General features: G+C 47.1%; 1 protein-coding gene across 1 annotated transcript in view; it reads left to right on the top strand.

The window, feature by feature from the left end:
* Window positions 1–23,905, top strand: part of GPC3 (glypican 3) — a 114,105-nt gene that overhangs the window by 64,688 nt on the left and 25,512 nt on the right. Inside the window, exons 5-6 of the mRNA XM_048959846.1 lie at window positions 726–851; window positions 8,051–8,171. Of these exons, the coding sequence (XP_048815803.1) occupies window positions 726–851; window positions 8,051–8,171 (247 nt within the window). The remainder of the gene's footprint in view (window positions 1–725; window positions 852–8,050; window positions 8,172–23,905) is intronic.

Raw genomic sequence — 23,905 nt, 5'->3', positions numbered from 1 at the left:
GCACTGGGCTTTTCCTTGCTTCGTCTGCCCCCAGCTGGCAGCCGGGAGCTTGGGCTGGAGAGGAGACCCCGAGCTCACAGGAACCTCAGCAAATCCCTGCTCTGGGAGAGGGGTGCGGGGAGCACGGCATGCCCCGAGAAATAACCCATTGCCAGAGAGATGAATGTACTGAACTGCAGCCAGGAGGTTGTGAGGCCAAGTCTGATCTCCTCCAGTTCCCTACTGTTCATATTCCTCCGCTCTGTGCAGTGTTTACCTAATCAGATCTGCTGTCATTTCCTAGTAACAGCTGTTGAGTGCCCCTAGGTCACCTCTTCCATTGCAAGCTGCACACCTAAGCTGCAAGGACCGCTGCATCCCGTGCCCCATTTCTGTCTGCTGCTGGAGCCCTGGGGTTGACCCATGCTCTGGTCACTATGTACCACTGCTGGGAGGGACCTGCCTGGGCCAGGTGACCCTGGAGCTGCAGTGGGCTGAGGCCCTGCTGCATCCCCTCCATCGGGACAGTTCTGCCCTGAAAAGCACAGACCTTGACCGAATATCATCAGAGAATGATGCTCGATGCTGCTTGAGGTCACAAACAAGACTGATGCTTTGTGGCCTGTTTGTTCCCTGCTGTCCTCTTGTTGTGTTTGGCCTTGTTGACTGCCTTCACTGGTTAAGTGCCATCAACCTTATATTTTCTTTTCGTGACTGAGAATCAATTTTTTTCCCCTTTCTTCCAGGGAACTGATTATGAAGCTGAAGTCTCACAGTGATTTTTACAGCAGCTTGCCAGAGTACATCTGCAACCACAGCTCTGCTGTTCAGAACGACACCATTTGCTGGAACGGACAAGAAGTCGTGGGAAGGTGAATCATTTCTTCCTTCCCTTTCCCCAGCACTGCTCATCATTTCTTATCCAGATCAGGACACTGCTTGTTGCCTTAAGAAACCTTTGGCAGAACTGGCATCTGCTCGTGTTGCAGCTCAGGTTGATGTGCAAAGGGTGGAGGGGAGAAGTAGTCGTGTGCCACCCTCCACTGAGCTTTCATGCTCAAGGCCATGCACAGAGGTTATGGGGTGGGTACATGGAGGGGCACAAGCAGGCTGCACTTGCTGTGATGGTGATAACAGAAAAGACAAGAGTGGGATTAATAGCATAAAATGGAGGAGGGGAATATTAATAAAATTGGAGCATTTTCTTGCAAAAATTGTTTCTTAGGAATGTAAATGTGGAAATAGAACTTGGAAGTTTTTTTTTTTAATAATTATATTTAATTTTTCTTTAATAACTCTACTTTGCAAAGCATCTTTTGCTATGAAGTCATTTGCATAAGGGAAGAAATAGAAATAAAATCAGTTGTTGAGATATTAATTAGAACTTCTTGATTCGGTAACCTCCAGTGGTGATTAGCCTGCACTTCTAATACTGGCCTGAAACACTGAAGGGACCAAAATAGCATCAAAATGTATTTTTAAAAGAATTATTTGAACATCTAAGATTGCAACCTTAGCCAATAGTGTTGCTTCACGTGGAGCTGAGGCTGCCAAAACAGTGCTCTGGGTGCTTGGGCTTCCTGGCCGGGGATCCCTTTCAGGGAATCTGAGAGCATTCCTGAAAATCAGGTGCATTCCAGGTAACCCCAACCACCAGTGTGTTTATTCAGCCTTTTCCCCCAGAGGGAGCCAAGCAGCTGTTCACCTCATAGAAGTGATTTTGCAAGCTGTGCTGAGAATGCTGTGGTGTGCCTGAATTTCTGGTGCAGCTGCAGCCGTCCTCCTGCTGGACTGACGTGCAACTGCTGGGCCTCATTCAGAGCCCAGTTTGCTGCTTTTCATGAGAAATGTGGTGCTTTTTGAATCCCTGGTTTCAATTTCAGGCTGTTGAGATGGTAGTTTGTTCTGTGTTTGTTACTGCTGTGAGAGAGGGGTCTGAGTTTCTGGGGTTTGTGTGTGACACAAGAGCCCTCCAGGTGCCTGGAACAGCACAGGGATGGATGTGTGTGTGCTGTTATTGTATCTGGTGCTGTGCAGATGTTGGACAAAGCTGGTTAGGCACTGCTGTGTCATTGAGCTCAGTGAGGTCTGCATGGACCCATCTGGGCTTTGCTGGTGTTCTCGTAGGGCTTGTGGCCATTTACCTCTCATATCCTTGATGTAGTTCCTAAGCATTAATGAAATTAGAGAGAAACCCTGGGCCAGAGATGCTCAGTGCCTTCCTGCTGTGTCCCATTCCCCAAGCTAAGCTCTGAACCACCCTGTTTCCTCCTCCAAAGGCATGTGCCTTTAGGTACTCCGAGTGCTCCATTGATGGCTCAGCACCACTCACCTTGCTTTCTGTATTTTAGCTTTTCTTTAAGAGATGTTTCCCACGTTTTCTTTTATGTTGTTTTATTTTGTAGTCCTTTGTCTGTCCCGTTTACTTCTTAAATAACTTAAGCCAACTTAATAGCAAGAATTTGTCCTCCTTCCTGATTGATCTGTGGGTTACTAGCTTGCTAACTTTCTCTTTTGGGGTTTTAAGATGTGATGCCGTGGCCTAGCAGAAGGAATGCTTTGCTAGCTGTATGAGGACAGCAGATTTCCCTGCTCGTGCCCTGAGAAGTGCCTGTGATTTTGCTGTGCTGAACACAAGCCAAAGTGGGAAGAAAAAGAGAAAAGGCAACGAGCTACAGTTTTTCAAACTTTTCAGTGTGCAAAAAACATCCCGTGCTGTGATTCCCACAGCTGATGCCCTGGCTGGATAATTGGCTCATGTAAAGCCTTCAACTTAAGCCAAGTGGGTGCTGAGATATTGAACTCGTCTCAGTTTCTATGGGAGTTAGAATCTCGGAGATGATTTGAGCTTTATATATAGCACTAAGTTTTTACAGCGTTTAATACTAAAAGCCTGTTAAAATCTAGATTCTCAGAGTTTAATAATCTGCTTACGCTGTATATTCCTCCCAAGCTGTTCTGAATAGAATGACAGCAACATGTGCCTGCTGCAGAACTTGTAAGTGCTTTAAGTATTTCTGTTAGATATTACCATTTCCAAATTGCTTCAGACAAACTTGTGTGTTAATCTAAATCACCCGCATAACTCTTGTTCTCCTTATACCAATTCCAAATTAATATATTTTTAGCACCTTGCCAGATCCTCTTCTTCAAGCTAGGAGTCTCAGATTTCCCTTTTTTTGCCAGTGTGCTGTGGTTTGTTTTAATCATACAAATCATAAACAATGAAAGCACAATTGGAAGCAAGGGAGAAAAATGAGATTCTGTAATTGGAACAAAGGAAATTCCATGCCAGCAATAACCCTTTAGCTCATGAAGGGTTTGGTTATTTCTGGCAGCGCTGCAAAATATCTGATACAATGGAGTCCCCAAAGAGGGAGGCTGTATAACTTTTCAAGCACATAAAACACAGCTTTGTAGCAAATGTAAGCTATAATGAAAGGATAGTAGGCAAATTCAGTGGGTTATTGAGTGGCCATAATTGTTTCCAGAGTATTCCAGAAATGAAGACCATGAATCTTCCTATATTAAGCCTGCTGCTTGGTCTTAAGTTTAACCAATCCTTCCAGAATCTATTTGTCTTGAACTTTACTGAACTGATGTAAGAATGGAGGAAGGATTCAGGCTGTCCTTTTACGCTTCAAACTCCCGTTGTTTGGCAGTGAATAATGCAGTGTTTGCTGTTCTTACCTGCGACTTCAACTTTTAATAAAAGCTAATATTTGCAGCACGCTCACCGCCTGCAGTGCAGCGTATAGAGTGGGGTGGAAGAGGCAGCGTTGCTCTTTGGCAGGGAAATATTGCAGCAAAACCTCAGAGGGTTCACATGGCAATGAGACCGGGCTGGGAGGAAGGTGGAATTTGGAAATCCACCAGAAGATGTCTCTCTGGTTTAGGTCTGAGTGCTCCCTGCTGAGAGTGCTGTATTCTGGTTGCTTTTGAAGAAACTTGCTCAGAGCTACTGGTGGTGTAAACTGGCTGTGACTTCTGGTATTTGCCCTCTTAAGGACTCCTGCCCTCCAAAGAGGCAAGACTTGGCCACTGAACTGTTTTATAGCAGTCTGTGTTGCACTGATCTAGTAGAGGAAGAGCCTGCAAAAGATACTTGCTTGTAAATTGTTCAGTTGCATCTGAGTCAGTACTGTGCGAGTGGAAGGCAAGCATAAAGTGCTACTTGGATTTAAAAAAAAGAAAAAAAACAAGAAAAAAAAGCTTTTTCTAAAAGGTGTAATTCTTTGGCTTAGAAGATTACTTTCTCTAAATCATGTGTCAGGCTTTGCAGTAACTCATCTCTAATCCTAGCATGGCCAGGAAGGATGAACGCACATATTACTTTTATTGCCATAAATTTAAATTGCATTTGTCATCTTGTCTACCTTGCTCTGAAATGGAAGCCAAGAAAGAACTGCGTTTAGGCTGGAATGAGCAAAGATTCACAGGAGACATTTGTGGATGGTGGGGAGGAAAAGAGGAAATCCCTTAATGTGACTTCAGCCTTTGGCACTTTTGTCTGGTGGATGAAAAGGAGAACAAAGGGTCTTTAGTTGTGTTATCCCTACAGAAGACTTGAGCTCATCAATGTTTTCATCAGGTGGTTGTCTTTTGAGTTGTTTTTAGCAAGGGCAACATGACATTTGTCTTTGGAGAGTACTGTGACCCCAGCAAGAGCCCATCCCCAGGGAGCCTGCTGCTGACCAACATGGAGGCACATCAAAGAACAGAGTACTTTGAGCTTTGCTTATGAAGTGGAAGCCAAACCATGCTCTTATTGCAACACTGATATCCCTTCAGCTCCCATAACCATTGGGTGGACTTTAACTACTGTGTGTTTGCTCTCCGGTGCTGTTGTCCCCATGGTAGAGGTGTACAATGGGGTTGATGGAGATTCATAAGCAGATGGGGCTGTGCTTTTGGCACATGTTTGAAGTGGCTCAGGATAGCTCAAATCTCTTTTTTTTCCTTAACTGTGGCTGGGGAACCATGGAGGAAGTGAGCCCACTCGGCCCACAGAGGAGCTATGTGTTAGGAGTCCCTCATCCTCCAGCTCTGTGGGATCTCCAAAGGCATCTCCTTGTCCCATTAAGGTCCTTGGGGGCCTGACTGCTTGGACCAGGCTGCAGAGAGAGATGCTAGCTGCCCTTTGTGGCATTTCAGGAATGCTTGTCTCTCATTGAAACTGCATCTCAGAGTCCTTAACCCTTGGTCTGGCAGCATCCTGCAAGCATGAATGCATAGCAGCCTGCACTCCTCCTGCAAGCTTGGTACCTTGCTGTAGCTGCCTTCTTCCCTTATATATATGACCTCATGTGGGTAGAGAAATCCTTTCTGGCAATGCTGCCTGAATTTCAGAAGGGCTTTCACCCACTCAAAACCAAGCTATTGAGTTTCTTTGTGTAAAGCTTCTTAGGAGAGAGATTGTAATAATTCAGGTATGCACCAAACAGCGGCTCAGTTCTGCTCTTACTAAAACCTGTGGGAGATTTATCCAGCTAGTTAAATCGCTTAAACCACAGGAGATTTTTCCACTTTAAAGTGTTTCTAAATTCAGTTCACAGCGATGTGAAAAACGGCAATTCCTTTGGCACTGTGACAGCCCTGTGCAGCACGGACGATTGTGTTCAGCTGCCAGACGCGTTCCTCAGGTTGGCACAGTGGCACGAAGCGACTCTGAGACAAATAAGGAGCAGGTTGAGTGGTTCGCTGCTTCCAGTGTTTTGTTCCCCTGCAGGGGGTTAAATGCACTTCTGCAGGGCTGCTCTGCGCTTGCTGCAGCGCTGGCTTCCCACGAGATGGAGCTCAGAGCACGCGGTCCCAGCTGGCTTTTGGCCGGGGGCTGTGAGCTCTCAGCCTGGAAGAAACCTCTGACTGAGTGGGGAAATGCCTTCCTGAGCTGGCAGCTATTATGTCTTGGGTGTATCTGTACTTGGTGCTTGCTCCGGTGTGAGGGGGGCGCTTGGTGCAGCGGGATGCTGATGGGGATGCTGGGTGCTCGTGTATGGGTAACTCCTGCTTGGAAAAAGCTTTGGTTGGTGTGGAAATCAACTTCAGCACTGTGTTTTTAAATGATGTGAATATTTCAGCTTGGATAAGAGAGTTTGTTGGGGAGACCCAGTAGCAGTTGTCAGTATCTAAAGGAGCTGTAAGAAGGGAGGGGACAGGCTCTGTAGCAGGGTCTGTTGTAATAGGACAAGAGGAAACGATTTCAAACTGAAAGAGAGGAGATTTAGATTAGATATTAGAAGTTTTTTTCCAATAAAGGCAGTAAGGCACTGGCACAGGTTGCCCAGGGTGGTGCTTCATCCCTGGAGACACCCAAGGTCTGGGGATGGAGCTCTGAATACCTGATGGAGCTGTGGGTGTCTCTGTTCATTGCAAGGGAGTTGGACTAGGTGGCCTTTAAGGGTTCCTTCCAACTCAAACAACTCAGTGACTCTATTATTCTTTTACATGCTGGGGACTCATTCTTCCTCCACCAGTGTAAAGCCAGAGTTGACTTCACATCCCTGGATGTCTAAGTCTTACCCTCGTACTGCTAATTTGGAGTTTAAGTGTAGACGACCTCTTGTGCATCTCCAAAACCCTCTGTGTACCCCAACAGCTGTTACGGATGATAATCCATGTCCCTTCTGCTTTCTCCCCCAAGCAGAGCACCCTCCCAGAGCTGGTCCCATCCATCCCTTCCATCTCCATCCCCTCATTCCAATCACTGCCCATTATTTCCCTGGCAGTGCAGGGTGAAGTACCAATGCGTGCACATGGCATAGGAGCTGGCAGATACCACCACAGTGGTTGGAAGCTGGGTAGGGATGCAACACACAGGAGATGAGGCATAGAAACACTCCTCAGGTTTACCCACAGCACCAGGAAAACAGACATACTGTGCTTGGTGTTATCTTGGCAATCTTGCTTTCGTAGGCTGCGCTGGGTTCTGGCAGCGTGTGCTTGGGCTGTCAGCTCTAGGAGATGAGGGCTTGTTTTGTGTTTGTACAGTGCTGGGGCCTGTAACTGGGGCTGCAGGGAATGCAAACAACCCACAGCTTAGTAAAGCACCAGTGTGCTGCAGTGAGTGGTCCTGGCCTCTTACTGAGCTCCAGGAGCCCAGGCTGAGGTCAGTGCAGGTATGCTTGCCTCATGTTCCAAGTGTCACAAGCTGTTACTCCAGTACCTGGAGTGCTTTTCTCCAAAGAAAGGCATGCTCTGATTCCTGTGATTTCAATTTATTTGCTAATTGCTGATGAAAAAGCTGAGAGCTGGCTTGGCCATGCTGCTCAGCAGAGCATCCCTGCAACCTGCCAGGGGAGGCTGCACCTGTGGGTCTCGCAGCTGCTCTCAATCTGCTTCATGTGTGCTTTACTGGCATGCATTATGCTCATGTAAATGCAGGATATTGTGTGGTGCGGAGCCCAGCACTGCACCAAGTCAGGTTACGTTCTGCCTAAGCAGTTACTTTGATCCTCAAGGCTGGATCTCATCAAAGACTGAAATCAGTTTTGTTTGACAACACCTATTTTCCATTAACGATGTTGACAGCATTAATTATATTCTGATGTTTTAATTCTTTATTATTGAAATCACACATCAGCGATAGTCATTATTTTGCAAGGGGTTGATGTTATGCTAATCAGCTTGCAGCTAACTGGGTCATCCCACTCATTTTTTTTGGCTGTGGGCACACTACCACTCTTGTACTGGAGTCTCTGTGGTCTGCCAAGACTTATTTTAAACAAACATGAGCAAGCCAGAATTTCTCAGCCAGCTCTCTTAGGACTCTTGGGTGCAAGTTATGTGATAATATTTATCCCCGTTGTATATTGTTTAATGTCTTCCTTGGTTACTAATGGACTGGAAAGGAGTTCATTGTCCTCAAAAGATGTAAGTACATCATCTTGTTTCTTTGCAAAGGCAGAGCAGATATTTATGGGAAACTTCTGCCTTTTCTGTGTCATTATTAACTGTTTTATTCTCTCCATTTTTGAAGGGACTGGTACTTAGTTTTGTTTGTATTGATCTCTGAGGATCTTTTCTGTGTTAGCCCATTGGATCACAGTCTTCTTTGTTCTCTCTCCTGCAGGTACAGTCCCCAAATCCCAAGGAACGGAGCAAAATCTCAGCCTGGAAACCACGAGGGGAAGATGAAAGGTCCTGAGCCAGTGATCAGCCAGATCATTGACAAGCTGAAACACATCAACCAGGTCTGTTGCAGTCTTGCCAGCAGGGATGGCTGTGGGCGGTTTCCAAATCAGTATGACTTCCCCTACACTGTCTTTGGGCTCAGCCAAACAACCGTGGGCAGCTTTGGGTGCAGAGCTGGTGCCACCTCGGCCCCACTTGTTGCCAGCATGTGTGGAAGATGCTCCTTCAAGCCCTTGGGCTAAATAGGAGCATTTGGGATCAGCCTGTGCCTAGGTGCTGGTTGCATCCCTGTGCTGCACCTCTGCTGGGTGTTCATCCCTGACACAGTGTGAGATGGTGCTGCTGTGGTGTCCCTGAGCATATGGTGCTGGTCATGTGGCTCGTGCCCAAAGTCAACTCTGTTTGAAGTTCCCTTTTGCTTTGCAGACAGAGAGGCTCACTTGCTTCTTTGCTGTATGTCCTTGGAAGTCCTTTCCTCGTCACTGCAGGGACAAGTGGCCATTAAATGGGGATGTGGCAGAGCTGAGTGAGATCCTTTCTGCCATGCTGGGAGCTTCCTTCCCACGGTCTCAGACCTAGTGTCGTTGCAGAGAGACAAGCAGTATCTTGTCTCTACCCTATTGTGCCAGCCTAGGTGAAGTCTGTGAACAAGCTCCACTGCTGCCAAAGGGTTAGGGGGCAGCTCTGCTCTGTGTTCAGGTGGTGAAGAGAGCTCTGCAGAGGAAATTTCCTTCTCCATAGTGCTGCGAGGGGAGAGTTTAGCTTCCCAAAGCTCTCCTACAGCATTGCCTGGAGCCAGCCCTGCCTTCACCATGCTCGCTAGACAGGGGTCTGGCTCTGCAGCCTGTGTCACTGTATAACTCTCAGAGGGGACCCTACAGGCTGACAGCTTGGACCTCTATGCTCTCTGGGAACAGCTAGGCAAACACTCGGGTAGGAATGCTGTCTTCCAACACAGCTGAGCTTCCCACTCTCCCCCAGCAGAGTTTTCCTGGTGAGGACATTGCCCACGATGGCCCTGGCATGATGCTTTTGGCAGCGGCAGCTTCCTGGGGTTCAGCCCAGCAGCACCGGGGGCCGGTGGGCTGAGCTGCCTGAAGTTGCTGGCGTAGCTACTTTTCTGCTAACCTCTGCTTTCCTGCTCCCACAGCCGTCAGGGACTGTTGTGACAGCAGCTCATGCTCAGAGCCCTGCGATGGCAGCACGCCTCGTTAGCCACTGTCTGGGAATGGGGTGCTTGGGGTCCCGGCACACGGTGGTGGCAATGCAGCCATGCTGCCTTTGTGTGTGGAGCTGTGCCATCTGCCAACAGCACGTAATTATTAAGGGAAGGGGGGGAGGTGAAAATAGCATAATCAGCTCCCTATTAAATGGGGTAGAGGGCAGGCTTCAACCTGCAGGTGATAATGATATTTTGCCGTTCGCAGTGAGAAAGTCGCACCGAACAAAACATGGTTATTAGTGTACTTGAAACTGCTGACATAAAGTAGTTGTGAAATGCTGGCTGCCAGATTAGGTCAAGTTAGGTCTTTGCTGAGCAGTTCAGGCTGCCAAGGAGCTGAGATTTGTGGAACGAGAGACCCTGGGTAAACACAGCTCGGCTGGGTACAGCTGTGTGCAGCCCTGTCCTAAGAAAAATAGGGGTAAGTGGGTGAACATGGGCAGCTCCTGGGCTCTTATGGGACTTTCTCTTGTTTGCTTGTAGTATCAGGCTGGAAAGTTGTGGTGTTGTGAGGAGTGGATGAATTGTTTTGCTTTGAGCAGCAGGAATTGTAAGAGTTGGAAGAAATCAATCCCTTTGGAAAGTTGTGTTTGAGAGCGAGAATGAAATAGGGAGAAAATGGAGAGTGATTTGTGAAAATTGTTTATGATCATAGCTATTGGTACTGAGGATTGATGGTAGTGACTTATAAGCTGGTAAAGTATCATAGAATCATGGAATCATAGAATTTGAGTTGGAAGGGAACCATAAGGATCATGCTGTGGATGTTACTTAAGTTTGGGATTTTGGGTGTCAGAGCTCACCACCACACTTATTTTCTTGGCCTACAGAAGTTTTGTGATCTCCTTCACATCTGGAACACATCTTGAAAACCAAAGAAGTAGGAAATGTGGAAGGAGCAGCTCTGGATGAATTACAGTTGTTTTTCAGGTGTTGGCTCCGGATCTGGGAAGCAGTGTGGGCTCCCAGGGTGGGGAGGGCTGAGAAACGATGCATTGACCCAACACGATGGGCCGTGGTTTCTGAGGTTTTTCAAATATCCAGAGCCCTTAAGAGAAAAGAGCGTTCGTAGTGCTCAGAGCTCTAACCTGGATTGCCGTGTGACTGCAGGTATATTATGGAATCCTCCTCATCTGTTGTGCTGGAGGTTCAGGTCCTGAGTCCATACAGGTGGACACAGGAGCCATGCCAGTTGTTGTAGCTCTTGTTAACTTCAGGCTACTCACATCATTGAAATAACGCGTGTTTTTCAGCGGGGCACCAACTGAAGTTGGGTGAACTTGTTTGGTGAATGTGTTGCTTGAGGAAATCTTTAGCTCACATCTCCTCAAACTGAATCTGGTTAAGTGCAGGCAGACAGCAGCAATTCTCTTCAGACTTCTCCAGTTTGGAACGAGTGTTGTTCGTGCACCAGAACCAAATGCACAGAGACTGGAAAGAGCGCAGAAAAGTGAGCCTGGAGAGAAAAGGAAGTCAACAAGCTTGCCAGCTTGCATTAGTGTGGTCTGAGCACCTTTTATCATGCTAACGTGAATGAGCAAATGAAGCCTGGCCATCTGAGCAGTGTGTAGCCTCAGGTCGGTTCCTTCTGGATGAGTCACACTAGATGCCCACTCATCACATTGTAACTCCAGACCATTTCTGTTGGGTTTGAATGTGAGGTTGTGGGTGGTGCTATTTTTTTTCTCACGTTGGTGGGCGAGATGGTTTATTATGGCTGTGTTGGATGTGAGGATTTCTCTTCAGTTCTGTTAGAGGTCTACCAAGTTGTGATTTGAGTTATTTTTGCTCTGTGCCCAGAGGCACGAATGGCCCATCCATAAATATTAGCATTGTTATCTCAGCTGGGAGGCCAAGGGTCACCTTCAGGAAAATGAGTTGGAAGCAGTTCCTAACTTTTATTTCCCAGAGTGAATGGGGTCTGTTTCTGTCTAGAAGGGTTTTCGCTCATCCCACACTTGAGAATATATTAAAGTGGAAAGGTTATTCATTGTCAGCACGAGGTCTTGCTCTATTTTTTGTGACTTAGTAGCATTCCTAGGTGAAAAGCAGTGTGCAAATGAGTTATTTCCTCTGTTTGCTCAATTTTCTCCCCACCATGGGGACAGGCTGATAGATGGGAGCAAGGCTTAAGCTTTCAGTTACCTGCAAAACAGCATGATGAGCTGGGGCAGTGGCTGTTCCTGTTGTGCGGGTGGGCAGATGGAGCAGTAACATCCCATACGAAGTCTGGGGCAGAGCAGCATCTCCCAAAGTTTCAGCTTCTGCCTATTTTTGATCTCTTCCTATGCTTAGATGAATCCTATTGTTTATCACAGGCCCATCTCTAGGAGGAAAAGCACAGTTTTAGAAGAGAAGGGGGGAAAGAAATTCACTAAAAATGAAGAATAAAATCCGTAAAAGGAAAATTAAGTGAGAGAGATGTGCCTTTTCAAGACTGAAGGGCTTGGAAACATATTGTACATTTCCAGACACTGGAGTTAAGGGCTCATTTAGAATATTTCAAATATACTGGAGTCTGACAGTTCTTTGGTTTCCACATCAAACAATCTGTAATTTATTGCCCCATATAGGGACTGTGTTTTTATCATATTGCAAATTCTCTAGCCAGAAATCTAACTACCACATAAGCCCTTGGAAAAAAAAAAAAGCCCTTTGGGGATCAGAATCCAGGCAGCATGTTTTCACAGCCCCTGAGAAACCAACTTTGATTTATTTCCTTGGAAATAAGGGGAGCACAGGGTTTCAGGGAGCGTTACGGCCGGGCAGGATCTTGCTGCCTCTTCACATCCATGGCTCAGTCCTGCAGTGGGAGCCGTGTGAACAGACCCTGAGCTGCTCTTCGTGGGCTTTAAGGGAGGATGAGAGCAACATTTCCAAGTTTTATGAGGCTGTAAAGCACGGAGCTCTAGATGGAGGGGAAGGTAAAAAGAAAAGTAAGCCAAGAGGGGTGAATGGCTGAAGACGAAATATACTTAGTTTGCAAAAGCATGTGCCAGAGGTTAAATAGCTGTGTTTGAAGCTGGTTTGATCAACCAATATATCTGATATTTGTTTGTGGGTTTAATGGCCTGTTTCTCGGAGGCCTGGCTGCTGGGAGAGGGCACGGCAGAGGTCATCTACAAGTTAATTTGGAAGGAGGCCAAAAGGCCACAACTTGATTGAATCAAATGTAAACAAAATAAGCCTGGGAACAGCGTGGTACGTCCGAGGGATGGGGATGGGGGGGGTGGCAGAGGGTCAGATCTGGCCCCTGCGTGGGGAGACCCACACATGGGCTGTGTATGGGGCATGGTGATGGCTGTCCTCAAGGGAGGTGTTGGGGGCTTGGGAATGGCCTTGTGGGCGCTGTCCCTGTGGCTCCAAGTGGGGAGGTCCATCGGGTGCGTGGTGGTAGGGCGATGAGCATTCAAGGCTCTATTTCTCCTTCACATTCAGCAGAACCATGGCTTACTGTGTCCTGCCAGGCTCGGTGAGCTTCATTGCTCCCACCCTCTTTCAATTCCCTGGCTAGATGAAACAGTGTAAGGATTAGAAGAACGCATGGACTCCCAGATTGCTGGATGAAGTGATGCACAGTGCTCATCTACTGAAAATACACTATTTAACCTGCACCAAAACTAGTCACTTTTGGCTAACTTTCCACTTTTAAACAAAATAAGGTAATGCTGCAATATCTGAAGTGCTGTATATGCGTAATATAATTTATCAAGTTCTCAAAAGAAAAGTTAATAAACACAATAATTGCTTGGACACGCCTTTTGTTCAACATTATTAAACAGTTTGTAACAATTAAAATATTAAAACCACATGTTGTTGAAAGCAACCAGACGTTGCAATTATTTTTTACTAAGGCCATTAAACAAGACGACAGAAGATTTTTATTTTAATGATAAATGCATTTGGGAGTGGATCAGCTAATTCCTCCTTTACTGCACAAAATACTGCATAGCTCCACCAAGTCTAGGCCTGGTATTTAAGGAGCAACAATGCTGTCCTCTTGAGCTGTGCCTCCATTCTTGTTAACACACCACTGTAAATGCTCTCGATGGAAGCAGCAAGTAGAGGATTTTGTAAATCAGGGGAAGAGTGACCCTCTGGAGGCAGAACATAACTATATTGGATCGTATCTCACTGTTTGGTGGCGTTTTAAATCCAAAACCATTCTTCCCCTCCTTGCTTTCAGCACGCCAGCTATCATGTGTTAGGGTGTATCTGCAAACATCCCCGCGTTATCGGCACAGCTGTGGGAACGCTGTACCCGCAGGTCACCCTCAGTGGCTTTTCCTGAACAGCCTGAGATTAATTGAGCTTGGTGTGTTTGTGCGGGTGGTTTTAAACAGATGGGGACTGGCTAACGTGTAATCTGGGCTGCGTCTGCTGAACTTCCTTGCTGGTTTTGCATGTGGTCTTGCATGACATGGAGAAGTGTAACTCTGTTGAGCCCCACGCTTTCGCTTCTTGCAGCAGTGAAATATGCTGAGGAATGTGAGGTATTTCCCATTTCAAGTAAGGAAAGGGAGGTAAATAGCCGTGTTTCTGGCAGTGTTTGGTGACACTGGGACTTGGCGGTGCTGAGCATCTCCTGGCTGCTGTCTGTCACTGACCCATTGCTTTTATTAGAGGTGATGGCAGAAATCCTGTCACTATGCAGAAGGCCGATTTTTGGAGGAAATGTCTGAAAAAGGAAAGCCTCAGCTGCACCTTCTTTCTGCTAGTGCCACTTCTCTATCTAGTGGTCATCAGCAGTATTCCACCTCCTACCAGTGTCAGACGACTGTGCAGCTTGGCAGTGACCTGGAGCAGCCAGCACTTCCCATGCGGTGACTCTGCTCCTAGCTTTTCTCAGCAGGACCAGGAAGCTGAGGCGGCTGAGCTTGGGTCAGGGTTTTGGGTTTCTTCCACACCACTTTGTTGTTCAGAGTGTTTACGTAACATAAATAGCATTTTATTGCTCTCCTTCCCCGAAATTCCCTGGTTGCTGCAGTCTTATGCAAGAAGAGGGATTCAACTTTGCCCTTGTGGCTTCAGCCCCGGGGGGACCGTGCAAGGAGGCAGGTGCCTGGTGTGTGTCCTCCAAACAATGTGGTGGAAATCAGTTGGGAAAAAATACCTTTGAGAAAGGATTCATTTTCTTTTGTGTCCAAAACAAGCAGCTGATGCACAGCAGTGCTGTAAGACAAACACCAGATATCCTGTACCAGCACTGGGGTTTATCCTGTTGTGGAGGAAACAAACCTGGAGGAACTGTTGTGCAGCAAGATGCAGTGGATCTGTTGATAAGAAATTAATTCTCAGTTAATGTTATTGTGTGCATTGTTAATTGTATTGAGTATCACCATGTGATGTGGTTCAGGCTGGGAAATAGGATCAGTAGGTGGGTCCAAGGTGGGTGTCTCCCTGTGCTCCATGCATAGGACAACAGCATTCCTGATTCTGCTAAAGAGCTTCTCTGGTATGGTTCTCATTTGGGGCATTTCTCCCCAAAATTTGGCTTAACAGCAGGAGTTTAAAATGTGGTCCAAACTGAGGTCATGGGAGCTAATCTTCCTCTTCCTGAGCAGGCATGGAAGGTCACCCCTGGTCTCCTTGGCCACAGAGCAAATCTGATTGCTTTTGTTCTTTAGCAAAAGATTTGCAACAAGAATGGTGCTTTTCATTTCAACTTGATGGAGCACAACTTTGTAGCAACAGGAAGGGAGGAAAGAGCAGCAATGTTGGATCTGGGGTCCTCCTGCCCCAGGCTTCAGGAGGCTTTGCTGGGAGCTGCCCTGGACTGTACGTGAGGTGTTTGTGGTGCAGCACACCTTGCACTCCCCATGCTGTGCCCCCTGTGCAACTGGCCGCTGCACAGCCCTGAGAGCCAATCATGCTGCTGTCAGAAAGTGAATGATGTTTTATATGCTTTAAGTGATTAATAATTTGTCATCTTGCTCCTTTTGTTGCACCTGCTGATGAAGCAGCTGCTGGTAATTAGGCAGGCCTGGTGCTGGCACTGCATTCCCTTCCTCAATGGGGCTGCTGTAACCTGTGTGTGTCAGTACACCTGTAAGTAACCCTCACTCTCAGGAGGGCTCTGTCAGTTAACGCTGATGCTAGTTAAACCTCTTAGCTTGCTTTTGACATGTAACTAACTGCAAAGGCCAGGTGATATTTTAGTGCTCTTGCTGTTGTACCATGCATTACAAAGGATGGCCTTTGCAGCACATAAAACTTAAGAGCAAACACAGGAGGTTGGATTGCAGCAATATTTATTGCTTATGGCCTTGGCTGGCTGTATTGCGAGGAAACTATATTTAAAGGAAGAAAATGTGCCTGGCTGTTCTTCCTGGGGACACGTGTAAGGAGATGCTGCCTGGTGGAGCACTGTCAGTGGGAGGAACTGGGGACAGCTGGCTGCAGGTGGCTGTCTTGTACCCAAGGTCTGTCACGATGGGCAGGAAATGACTTTGTATTCTTGGCAGGACCCAAAGAGTGCCTCCTGCCTGTGAGCGTGGAAGGAGCGAGTTGACCTTTTTGGGCAGCGCATCGCTCCTAAATGTGGAGGGTGAGATTTGGGGAGGTGAGTATCAAGGCTTCCTCTGCCAGTGTTGGGTCTCTCCGGGGGAGGATATAAAGTGACCAGAGTTGGACCTAATTTAACTGGTGAGCTGTGACAGCTGGTGGCCGTGTGTCTGTGGGGGGGAGAACCACCCCAAGGCAACTCCCTAGATGCTCAGCCTTGCGGGCTGTGTTTTTGCTAGATAATAACGGTGATGATTTGCACCCTGGTGTTTCAGCAGTGTTCAGGTTAGACCTCATCTTATTTGTAGGCTGATCCTAGGAGGCAGTCTTGACACTTGATAAGCTGTGTCCTCAAAATTAGGTTTTCTCCTCTTCGGCTTTTAGCAAGCAGCAGTCGTGCTCTGGGTGCAGAGAAGAGGAATGACCTTGCCCAGAAGCCAGCCCAGCCATCAGCCATTAATTAGGGTCCACGGAGGCTGGAAAGACCCCATTCCCGGGATTACTTTTGGTCTGGTTTGTCTCAGTTGAGTGCCTGTTTAATGTGAAGTGCATAAATACTTGTGGCAGCAGTGCTGGGGGCCCTGGGCTCCCCGCTCCAGCTGGGCGCCTTCCCCAGCAGTGCCAGCACCGTGTCCCCGTTCTGCTTCCACGTGGGGCTGGGGGATGGAATGGTGCTGCTGGAGGGAGCCCACAGCTCCCAGGTGCTCAGCCAGGCACCACCTGCTCCCGTGCACTCTGGGATGGGCAGACTGGCTGCTCTCTCTTCCATTGCTGATGAATTTGGGGATGTTTGCTATGAAGCCTTCCTTCTCTTGCAGGGATTAAATCTCTGCTGAGATCAACAGCTCTGTAATTAACCTTGCGTTGGGGTTGTCTCATCAGAGAGTAGGTAACTGCCTCATGGGGCGGTTGTACAACTCTGTGAGACTCACAGGGGACTATCTGAAGTTATTTTCTGGGCTTGGGACAAAACAAATGTGAAAGTGAGGCTAAAAAGAGCAATGCCTTGTGGGCAGTGGCACCCTCAGGGTGGCACTGTGGGGTTAGGGGTGAGTGTTCAGGCAGCAGGTCAGCACTGTGTACAGAAATATGAAATCTGGGGAGTCCCTCTCTGCTGGGAGCTCCTAGGGAGGAAGGGATGCTGCTGGGGACAGAGATTTGTTTGCAGAGTGGCAGAAGGAAAATAGGGGAGATAAATCCTTCCGGCACAGTTCCAGGCTTGCTGCTTCCTACCCGGTGCCAAGGATGAGCTGTTTGCTCAGAGGCAGCCCTGACAGACATTGCTGACAGCTGGTGAGTGGCCATGTGTGCTGGAGACTGAGCCAAAAGGAAATCTCCCAGCCCTGTCACTGTGGGTTGGGCTGGTGGGTGAGAGAGGGCAGTGGAGACCCCTACAAAAACATTTCTAACAGGGCTACAGGTGTGCTGGTGGCACAGCACCTGCCTGTCCTTCCAGGCGCTGTGGTGTGGGATCATGTTGCTGTGATGTGTGCATGGCTGAGAGGCAAAAGCACCATGCTCCTAAGCTAGGCATGTGCATCTGCCTTGTGCTTTTAGTACCCATCCCTTAAGCAGAGTATAGCATCCTGACCCAAACATCCACAGGCTGAAGGCACTTTCCCTCTGTCCATCTCTGCCAGAATGAGAGGATGGGGATAAGGTGGTTGGTAGCTCCATCTCTGCTTGTTCTCTTGTTCCTTGTGCTCCTGCCTTTAGAATCATAGTCTCTCCATGCTACCATACTGCTGGTGTCATAGAATATCCTGAGTTGGAAAGGACCCATAAGGATTGTCAAGTGCAACTCCTTGTTGCTTCTTGTTGTCTGATGTTTTATCTTCTGGTGATGTGTGCTTGATGCTTTCCTGAATGCCTTTTGAATGGCACAGCAGGGCTGTGCTCAAACACAACCAAACAAAATATGGAAAATATGGATAATAGTGATAGGTCCTGACCCATGTAAGTTCCCACACCTCTCCTTTGCTCAGCTGCCAACCCCCTGAGGGGTGGCTGCTTGGCATGGAGAGAAATGGGTCCATGTCTTCCTGTCTAGGGATGCCGAGCAGAGGGGAAAGAGATGAAAGACAAATGGCTCCTGGGTTGAGCACCAAAAGCCTTCACCAAATCCACAATGGGGCACGAGGTGCTTTGGCTTAAGTGACACCAAATCTCGAGCAGCTATGTGCCCTGGGGCAGAGACTGAGGAAATGATGCAGGTCAGCTAGAAGAAGTTAAGAAGAGCTGCAATGGAGTTTTTGCACAAAAAATTGTTTCTACTTTAGTTTTAGAGTCTTGGTAGCTTGTAGGAGCCCAATCCTCGCAGGAAAAGATCCAGACAGACTCCTGGAAGGTGCTGAAACATTACCGCCCTGATGCAACAGCGTGTTGGAGTTAATGATTGATTTTGGAGTCTGAAGGAGACCTGTGCTTAATGGAGGTGGGCAGAGGTGCGTAGGAAAGGATGGTGAAGTACCAGTGGTAATTTGCAAAGAAGTGCAAAGGAGATGGAGCTGCTGCTTCTCATCTTCAAAGAGATGAGCAGCATTTCTGCAGCAGTGGCACTGATGTGGCCGCAGGACTGGGCAGTGTTGGACCCTGCTCAGCACCTCACTGTTCTGCTCCTTCCTATTGCTGCACAAAAACAAGCCATAAATGGCTGTGGGGTGGAAGGGGAAGGAACTGCCAGCAAGGTGAATGATCGTAAAGCCCAAGTAATCTTTTTCCTATGTGCCCTGTGATGAATGAACATTTGTTTGGGGCAGGGAAGTGACACTTTCTGTACTAGGGAAAGCAGACAGGAGCCGGTCCCTCTGCCCATCCTGGAGCCAGTAGGGTTTAACCTCCACGTCCATGGGTGCATCTTGCCCCCAGACATCAGCCAGCAGTCACCAAACTGCAGTGATTCATAGTGGCTTCACAGCCCTTTCTGTTGCCAACAGAGATTTACTGTCCAGTGTGGACTCATTTAAATTACTGCCAACATTTAGGGGTCTTTATCTGTCTTGCTTTACCCATAGGGATGTTGTCAGATTTGATAGCTAATCTGGAGTTAAGCTGATGATCCATAACATAGGGCCGCCCTTTGGCCAGTAACTCACTGCTGTCACTGCCTTTTTCACGCTATCAAGGGTGACCAGAAAAACTGCTTTATGGCAGCTGAGAGCATCTCATCTCCTTGGGGTGTGTGCAGGCAGTACAGGGGACTCTGCTATGCCAGTGGCACAAGGTGGGCACAGTAGGGGTTTCTCCTATTCCAAGAAACAGCATTTTGAGGGAAACAAAGTAAAACACTTCTGGTTTTTTTTGGCCAAAGAGCACAATATAGAACGAGCCTTCCTTGGCCTGTTGTGCTGCCTGGGGCTTGGTCTGCTGAGATGGCTTCAGCAGTGTACAAATACGAAATGGTTTGAAGCAGGCAGCGTGGGGACGTGCAGAATTTGCTTTTTGAGCAGCTGATAAAACAGCTGACGTGCCCAACTCATTGTTTTTCTAAGCACTGAAAATGACTTTTCCAGGTCCAAAGCCTACTTCCCCTTTATTAACGTTTGATTAGCAATTGCTCCTTGCTGTGCTGAGCTTGAAACAAGAGAACAATTAGGAACAGGTTTCTCCTCTGCCACGTCTGCATGGCCAATATCTATCCAACTGGAAGGGTCTCCATGTGGCCACAGTGGGCCTGGGCCCTTCTGTCTGGGATTGATGCAGTCAGCAGGGCAGTGATATCCGTGCATGCATGCACACACCCTCACTCTTACAAGACAGATCCTGCTGTTCACATGTATTCTTAAGATTTTAAATTCCCTTATTTGTAATGGCAATGGGTACTCAGTGCCAGGGATCATTGGGTATCTCTGTAATGCACGTTGCATTTTGTTGCTGCCCAAAACAGAAAAAGCTCTCAAGAGCTCAGAAAGAAGCAAGTAAAATTGATGCTGTTGATGTTGCATTGAGTTCTGGCTTGTGCTTGCTTCTGTGTCGCCAGGGCCTTCTGCCCACAGAGAAGATGAAAAGGAACGGAGCTGGGAGATGGGAAGGTGGCGAGGAGGACATCACTGAATCCCATGATGAGGGCTGGTTAAATAATGAAGGAAGTATTTGCTAATAAAAGATAATTTTTTCCATGCTATTTCTAGGGCTAATAAGCAAAGGAAGTGGAGAGAATTGATTCTCCTCGTAGCATGCTTGTGTATGATCAGGCCACCAAATTCAAAACACATGAGTTTTCAAATAGTCCACAACTTCAGGCTTTTAAAATGGGTTCCTTGCCTTGGTTCTCGCTGGTGATCAGATAATGACCTTCGTAAGCAAAACAACTCCAGCTGTATTTCATAATGGGAATATACTTCTGTACATTGTAATGAGCTGTTAACAGGGAACAGTATCGTGTGAAAATCTGCACGTTTCCCATGATGCTGCCCTGATTTAAAAGCCACCCATAAATTAGTCAGTGTTGCGAATTTAAAGGTCAGGATTGGCTACAAGGTCTATTTTTCTCCCCTTAGACAATGTTTTCAGCAGGCTGGAATTTAAAATAGGAAAACCTGACCTGCTGGGACTTGTAAGAGTTGGGTGGAATGTGTGGTGGCCTTTGTGTTGGGTGTCTGAAAATGAGGAGAAGAAACAGCTTTGCTCCTCTGAGCTCCTTACCAAACCTCTAGAAGGATGGCATCCAATGTTCTGTGCGCAGCCCTTGAGCAGAGTGGCTGGAAGGTTCCTGGCAGAGCCAGAGGTTGGTTGGCCGTGCTGGGTTTGGTTCATGGTGTGCAGCGTCGTGTGGCTGAGCACCAGAGAGTTCCTGCAGTAGAGCTCTTTGGATGTGAACGCTTGATTACTAAATGTATATTGCAATTCTGAATATTATTTTAGCTACGAGATCAGTCTCCGTCCTCTCCAGCTTTTTAGGTTTGATCGTATTCCAGAGGCTTACTAAAAACATGCAAAGAATTTCAGCAAAACTCAGTGGAACACTTTTATTAAATTCTTTCAGTCATGCAAGCTAAATTAAATGACAGCTCTGTCCACCAAAAGATTACAAATATCAATCAGACTTCTCCCCTAAACTCATGAAGGAATTAAATGTTTTTCTAAAAGTCTTCTATTCTCCTTAATAATCTGTTTGGCTGTTCTCTTTGCTTTGCATATTTTTGAAGTCTGTTGAAAGGGATGATTTCTGCCCTAGAGGAGCACCGTGCTTGTACCACACGGCCGATATTTCATCTGAATTTGTGGACACAATTTTGGTGTTGCTCAAATTGATATTTGCAATACAGCGAGCATAGTTTCCAAAATGAGAAAACAACTGCTGAACTGCAGTCCAAGGAACACAACGCTGATTTCTTCTCGGAGACGGGAGATTAATGATAAAAAGTATGTTGTAGCCTTCCTTGTTTAGGTTAAAAGTGGAAAAACAAGGCCAGGTGGCTCAGGGGGCTGGTGGGATGGGGAGCTCTGAGTGAAGTGGTTGTTAAGAACAAGGAGTTATAAAGATTTCAACACACGGTCGCCCGTCCAACTCCAGCTGAGTCATTACCCCACATTGCTGCATCTGTTTGTGTCTGGTCACTGCGTGGTTATGAATAATGGTATAAATCACACTGGGATGCCCTGGGGAGATTTCCTTGCAGAAATGCTCGGCACGCTCTTCCGATCTTGCTTGTGTTTTTTTTGTTATTGTTGTTTCTTTTTTTTGGGGGGGGAGAGCACAGGACAAACTGAGGAACAAATATTTGTGTGGAAACCAGCTGGGGCATTCCACCATCCCTCGTACCAATGCCCGTGCCTCTGGAGTGAGGGTAGGATGTGAAAGCAATGAGATTGGACGCAAATCCGATGCATGTTTGAGCTGGTGGATCTTGTAGTTGGGAGTGTAGGATGTGGCCCATGTGCTTCTTCCCATGGTTACGGTGCAGATGGGAGATGGGTGCCCCACAGACACCTCTGAGATGTGTGCATGCGCACAGGCTCCCACAGTTAGCACTCTGGTTTACACTGGGTACATTACAGAGTATTTTTGCCATTATGGTTTAGCAGAGAAGAGCAGATATGATTGTAAACTCTTGCAGCTGAGTGAATTGTGATTAAGATGAAGCTGTCTTGCTTCACATACTACTTTAGCGATCACCAGACTATGTATTTTCTGTCTCTCAGCGTAGTCTGTACACCACAGGACATGAATTAACTGTAATGTCAGGGTAACAGTCAGCTCTGTTTGCTATTTAAGGATGGAGAAGCTATGTTCAGTGCTCTGAATATAACTTCATAAAGCACACAGACCGTGCTGGTGGCTGTGCAATGGTTCAGTGAGGCCACAATGTTGTGCCAGCTGAAGCCATGGTGCCCAGCAGTGCTCTCTATCTGAATGCCCAAGATTGTACTTTGGGATTCCCACCCATCACTAGGTTTCCTGTCTGTGCTAGCAGGGCAGGACGTGGTAGGAGGCATTACTGGCCCTGCTCTTCTGGTAGGACTTTCTTGTGTTTCATACTATGTCAGTGACCTTTGAATCACAGAATCACCAAGGTTGGAAATGACCTCCAAGATCATCCAGTCCAACTGTCCACCCATCATCAACATTTCCTGGTAAATCATGTCCCTCAGTACAACATGTTGCTGTATGAGTGAGCTGATGCCCAGGCAGGTTTGCAAGGCTGAGGCTATCCTGATGCCCACAAGCATCACTGTGGCAATCAGATGCTATGGTCAGCATGTGCTTGGCTATGCTGAGGCCCATGTGTTGTTTCTTGGGAAGTTCCCGTTTCATTGTGGCTATAAAGGTTGAGAAATTAAGCTGCTAATTTATAGCATGCCAAGAAAAAAAATAGTAATATGAGAGTGATTTTAATGTATGAAAACAACTGAAAAATTCTGCTATTTTCCCGCCCCTGCTGAGCTTATTAAATCTGAAAATATCCCAAAACTTAATTCTCTCTGCCAGAAAGCTCCTTATGCCTCTTTCTGGGTAATGGAATTTATGCTGCTGAGGTGCATGGTGAGGTTCCTGCTGGTGTGCTTCATGCTTCAGCTGCAATGGGAGCGTCCTGCAATGGTGGTGCACTGGGGCAGTGAGTTCTAAATTGTGTGGGGCATGCTCACTGTATTTTTCAGCTGCCATGCTCCGATCTGAACTATGCTATTAGCTGTGTCATTGACAAAGTCTATATTTATGGTGTGCTTATTTGTTGCTGAAGTCTCTATTTACAGCATTGCAAGACTCCATGGATGTTGTCTGTTCCTGGCATGTGTCTGAATGAGCCATGGTGCTCCTCGGTCCCACAACGTGAGAACCATCAGGTCTGCGTGCAGCAAGAACAAGTGCATGCTGTGCCTCTGAGCATGACTTCTACAAACATTTCCTAAGCACTGTGGGCTGACTTTGGAGGGGAGAAATGCAAGGAGCGATAAGGGCTGAGCTGCCGTGTTTGGTTTGTGTGAGGTCTGCCCCATGCTACGCCCAGCTCTGTACTGGTGTATATATGCATATCATTTTTTTCTTTTTGTGGTCACACAGTGTTCTGGGAAAGGCCTGCAAACATCTAAATAAAATAAGACTCTGGATTTGGGAGCTTGGGCGGTCTGAGCCAAAGCATGCTGATGGCCACGAAAACACATCTCTGTGTTTTGGGGAGCTGAGCTGCACTTCACCTGCTAGCACTGCCGTGGTGCTATGCTCTCTGATTCAGGTGTACAAGGCTAACATTTGGGGACACATACATAAGGGAAAACCCTTATCCTTGCCATGTCCCTTTGTCACCCTTGGGTGATGCTCAGCGTGGACCCGTGAAGCAGAGCTGTGCCATGGTGCTGCTCCCCACAGGGTGCAGCAGGGAGCTGGAGTGGTCTCACTTGGAGCCATTTGTTTTTCATTACACTGTGCTGCTCTAATATAAACAATAAGGTATGTGGACACTGCTGTGGACAGAGAGCCAGATGCTGAAAGCATTCCTCCAAGGCTGTATAAACTTCAGCAGCTAAATATTTTAGGAACTGTTTTCTAAGACTTGCTTAATAGTTTAAAAATATAACCTAGATTCCAGATATTAAAAAATGCCTTGAAAGACACGCATATTGCTG

The sequence above is a fragment of the Lagopus muta genome, chromosome 13, assembly GCF_023343835.1.
Source record: "Lagopus muta isolate bLagMut1 chromosome 13, bLagMut1 primary, whole genome shotgun sequence".
Taxonomy (NCBI): Eukaryota; Metazoa; Chordata; class Aves; order Galliformes; family Phasianidae; genus Lagopus; species Lagopus muta.
Note: the sequence above shows the minus strand (reverse complement) of the source record. Positions and strands in the feature narration are given on the sequence as shown.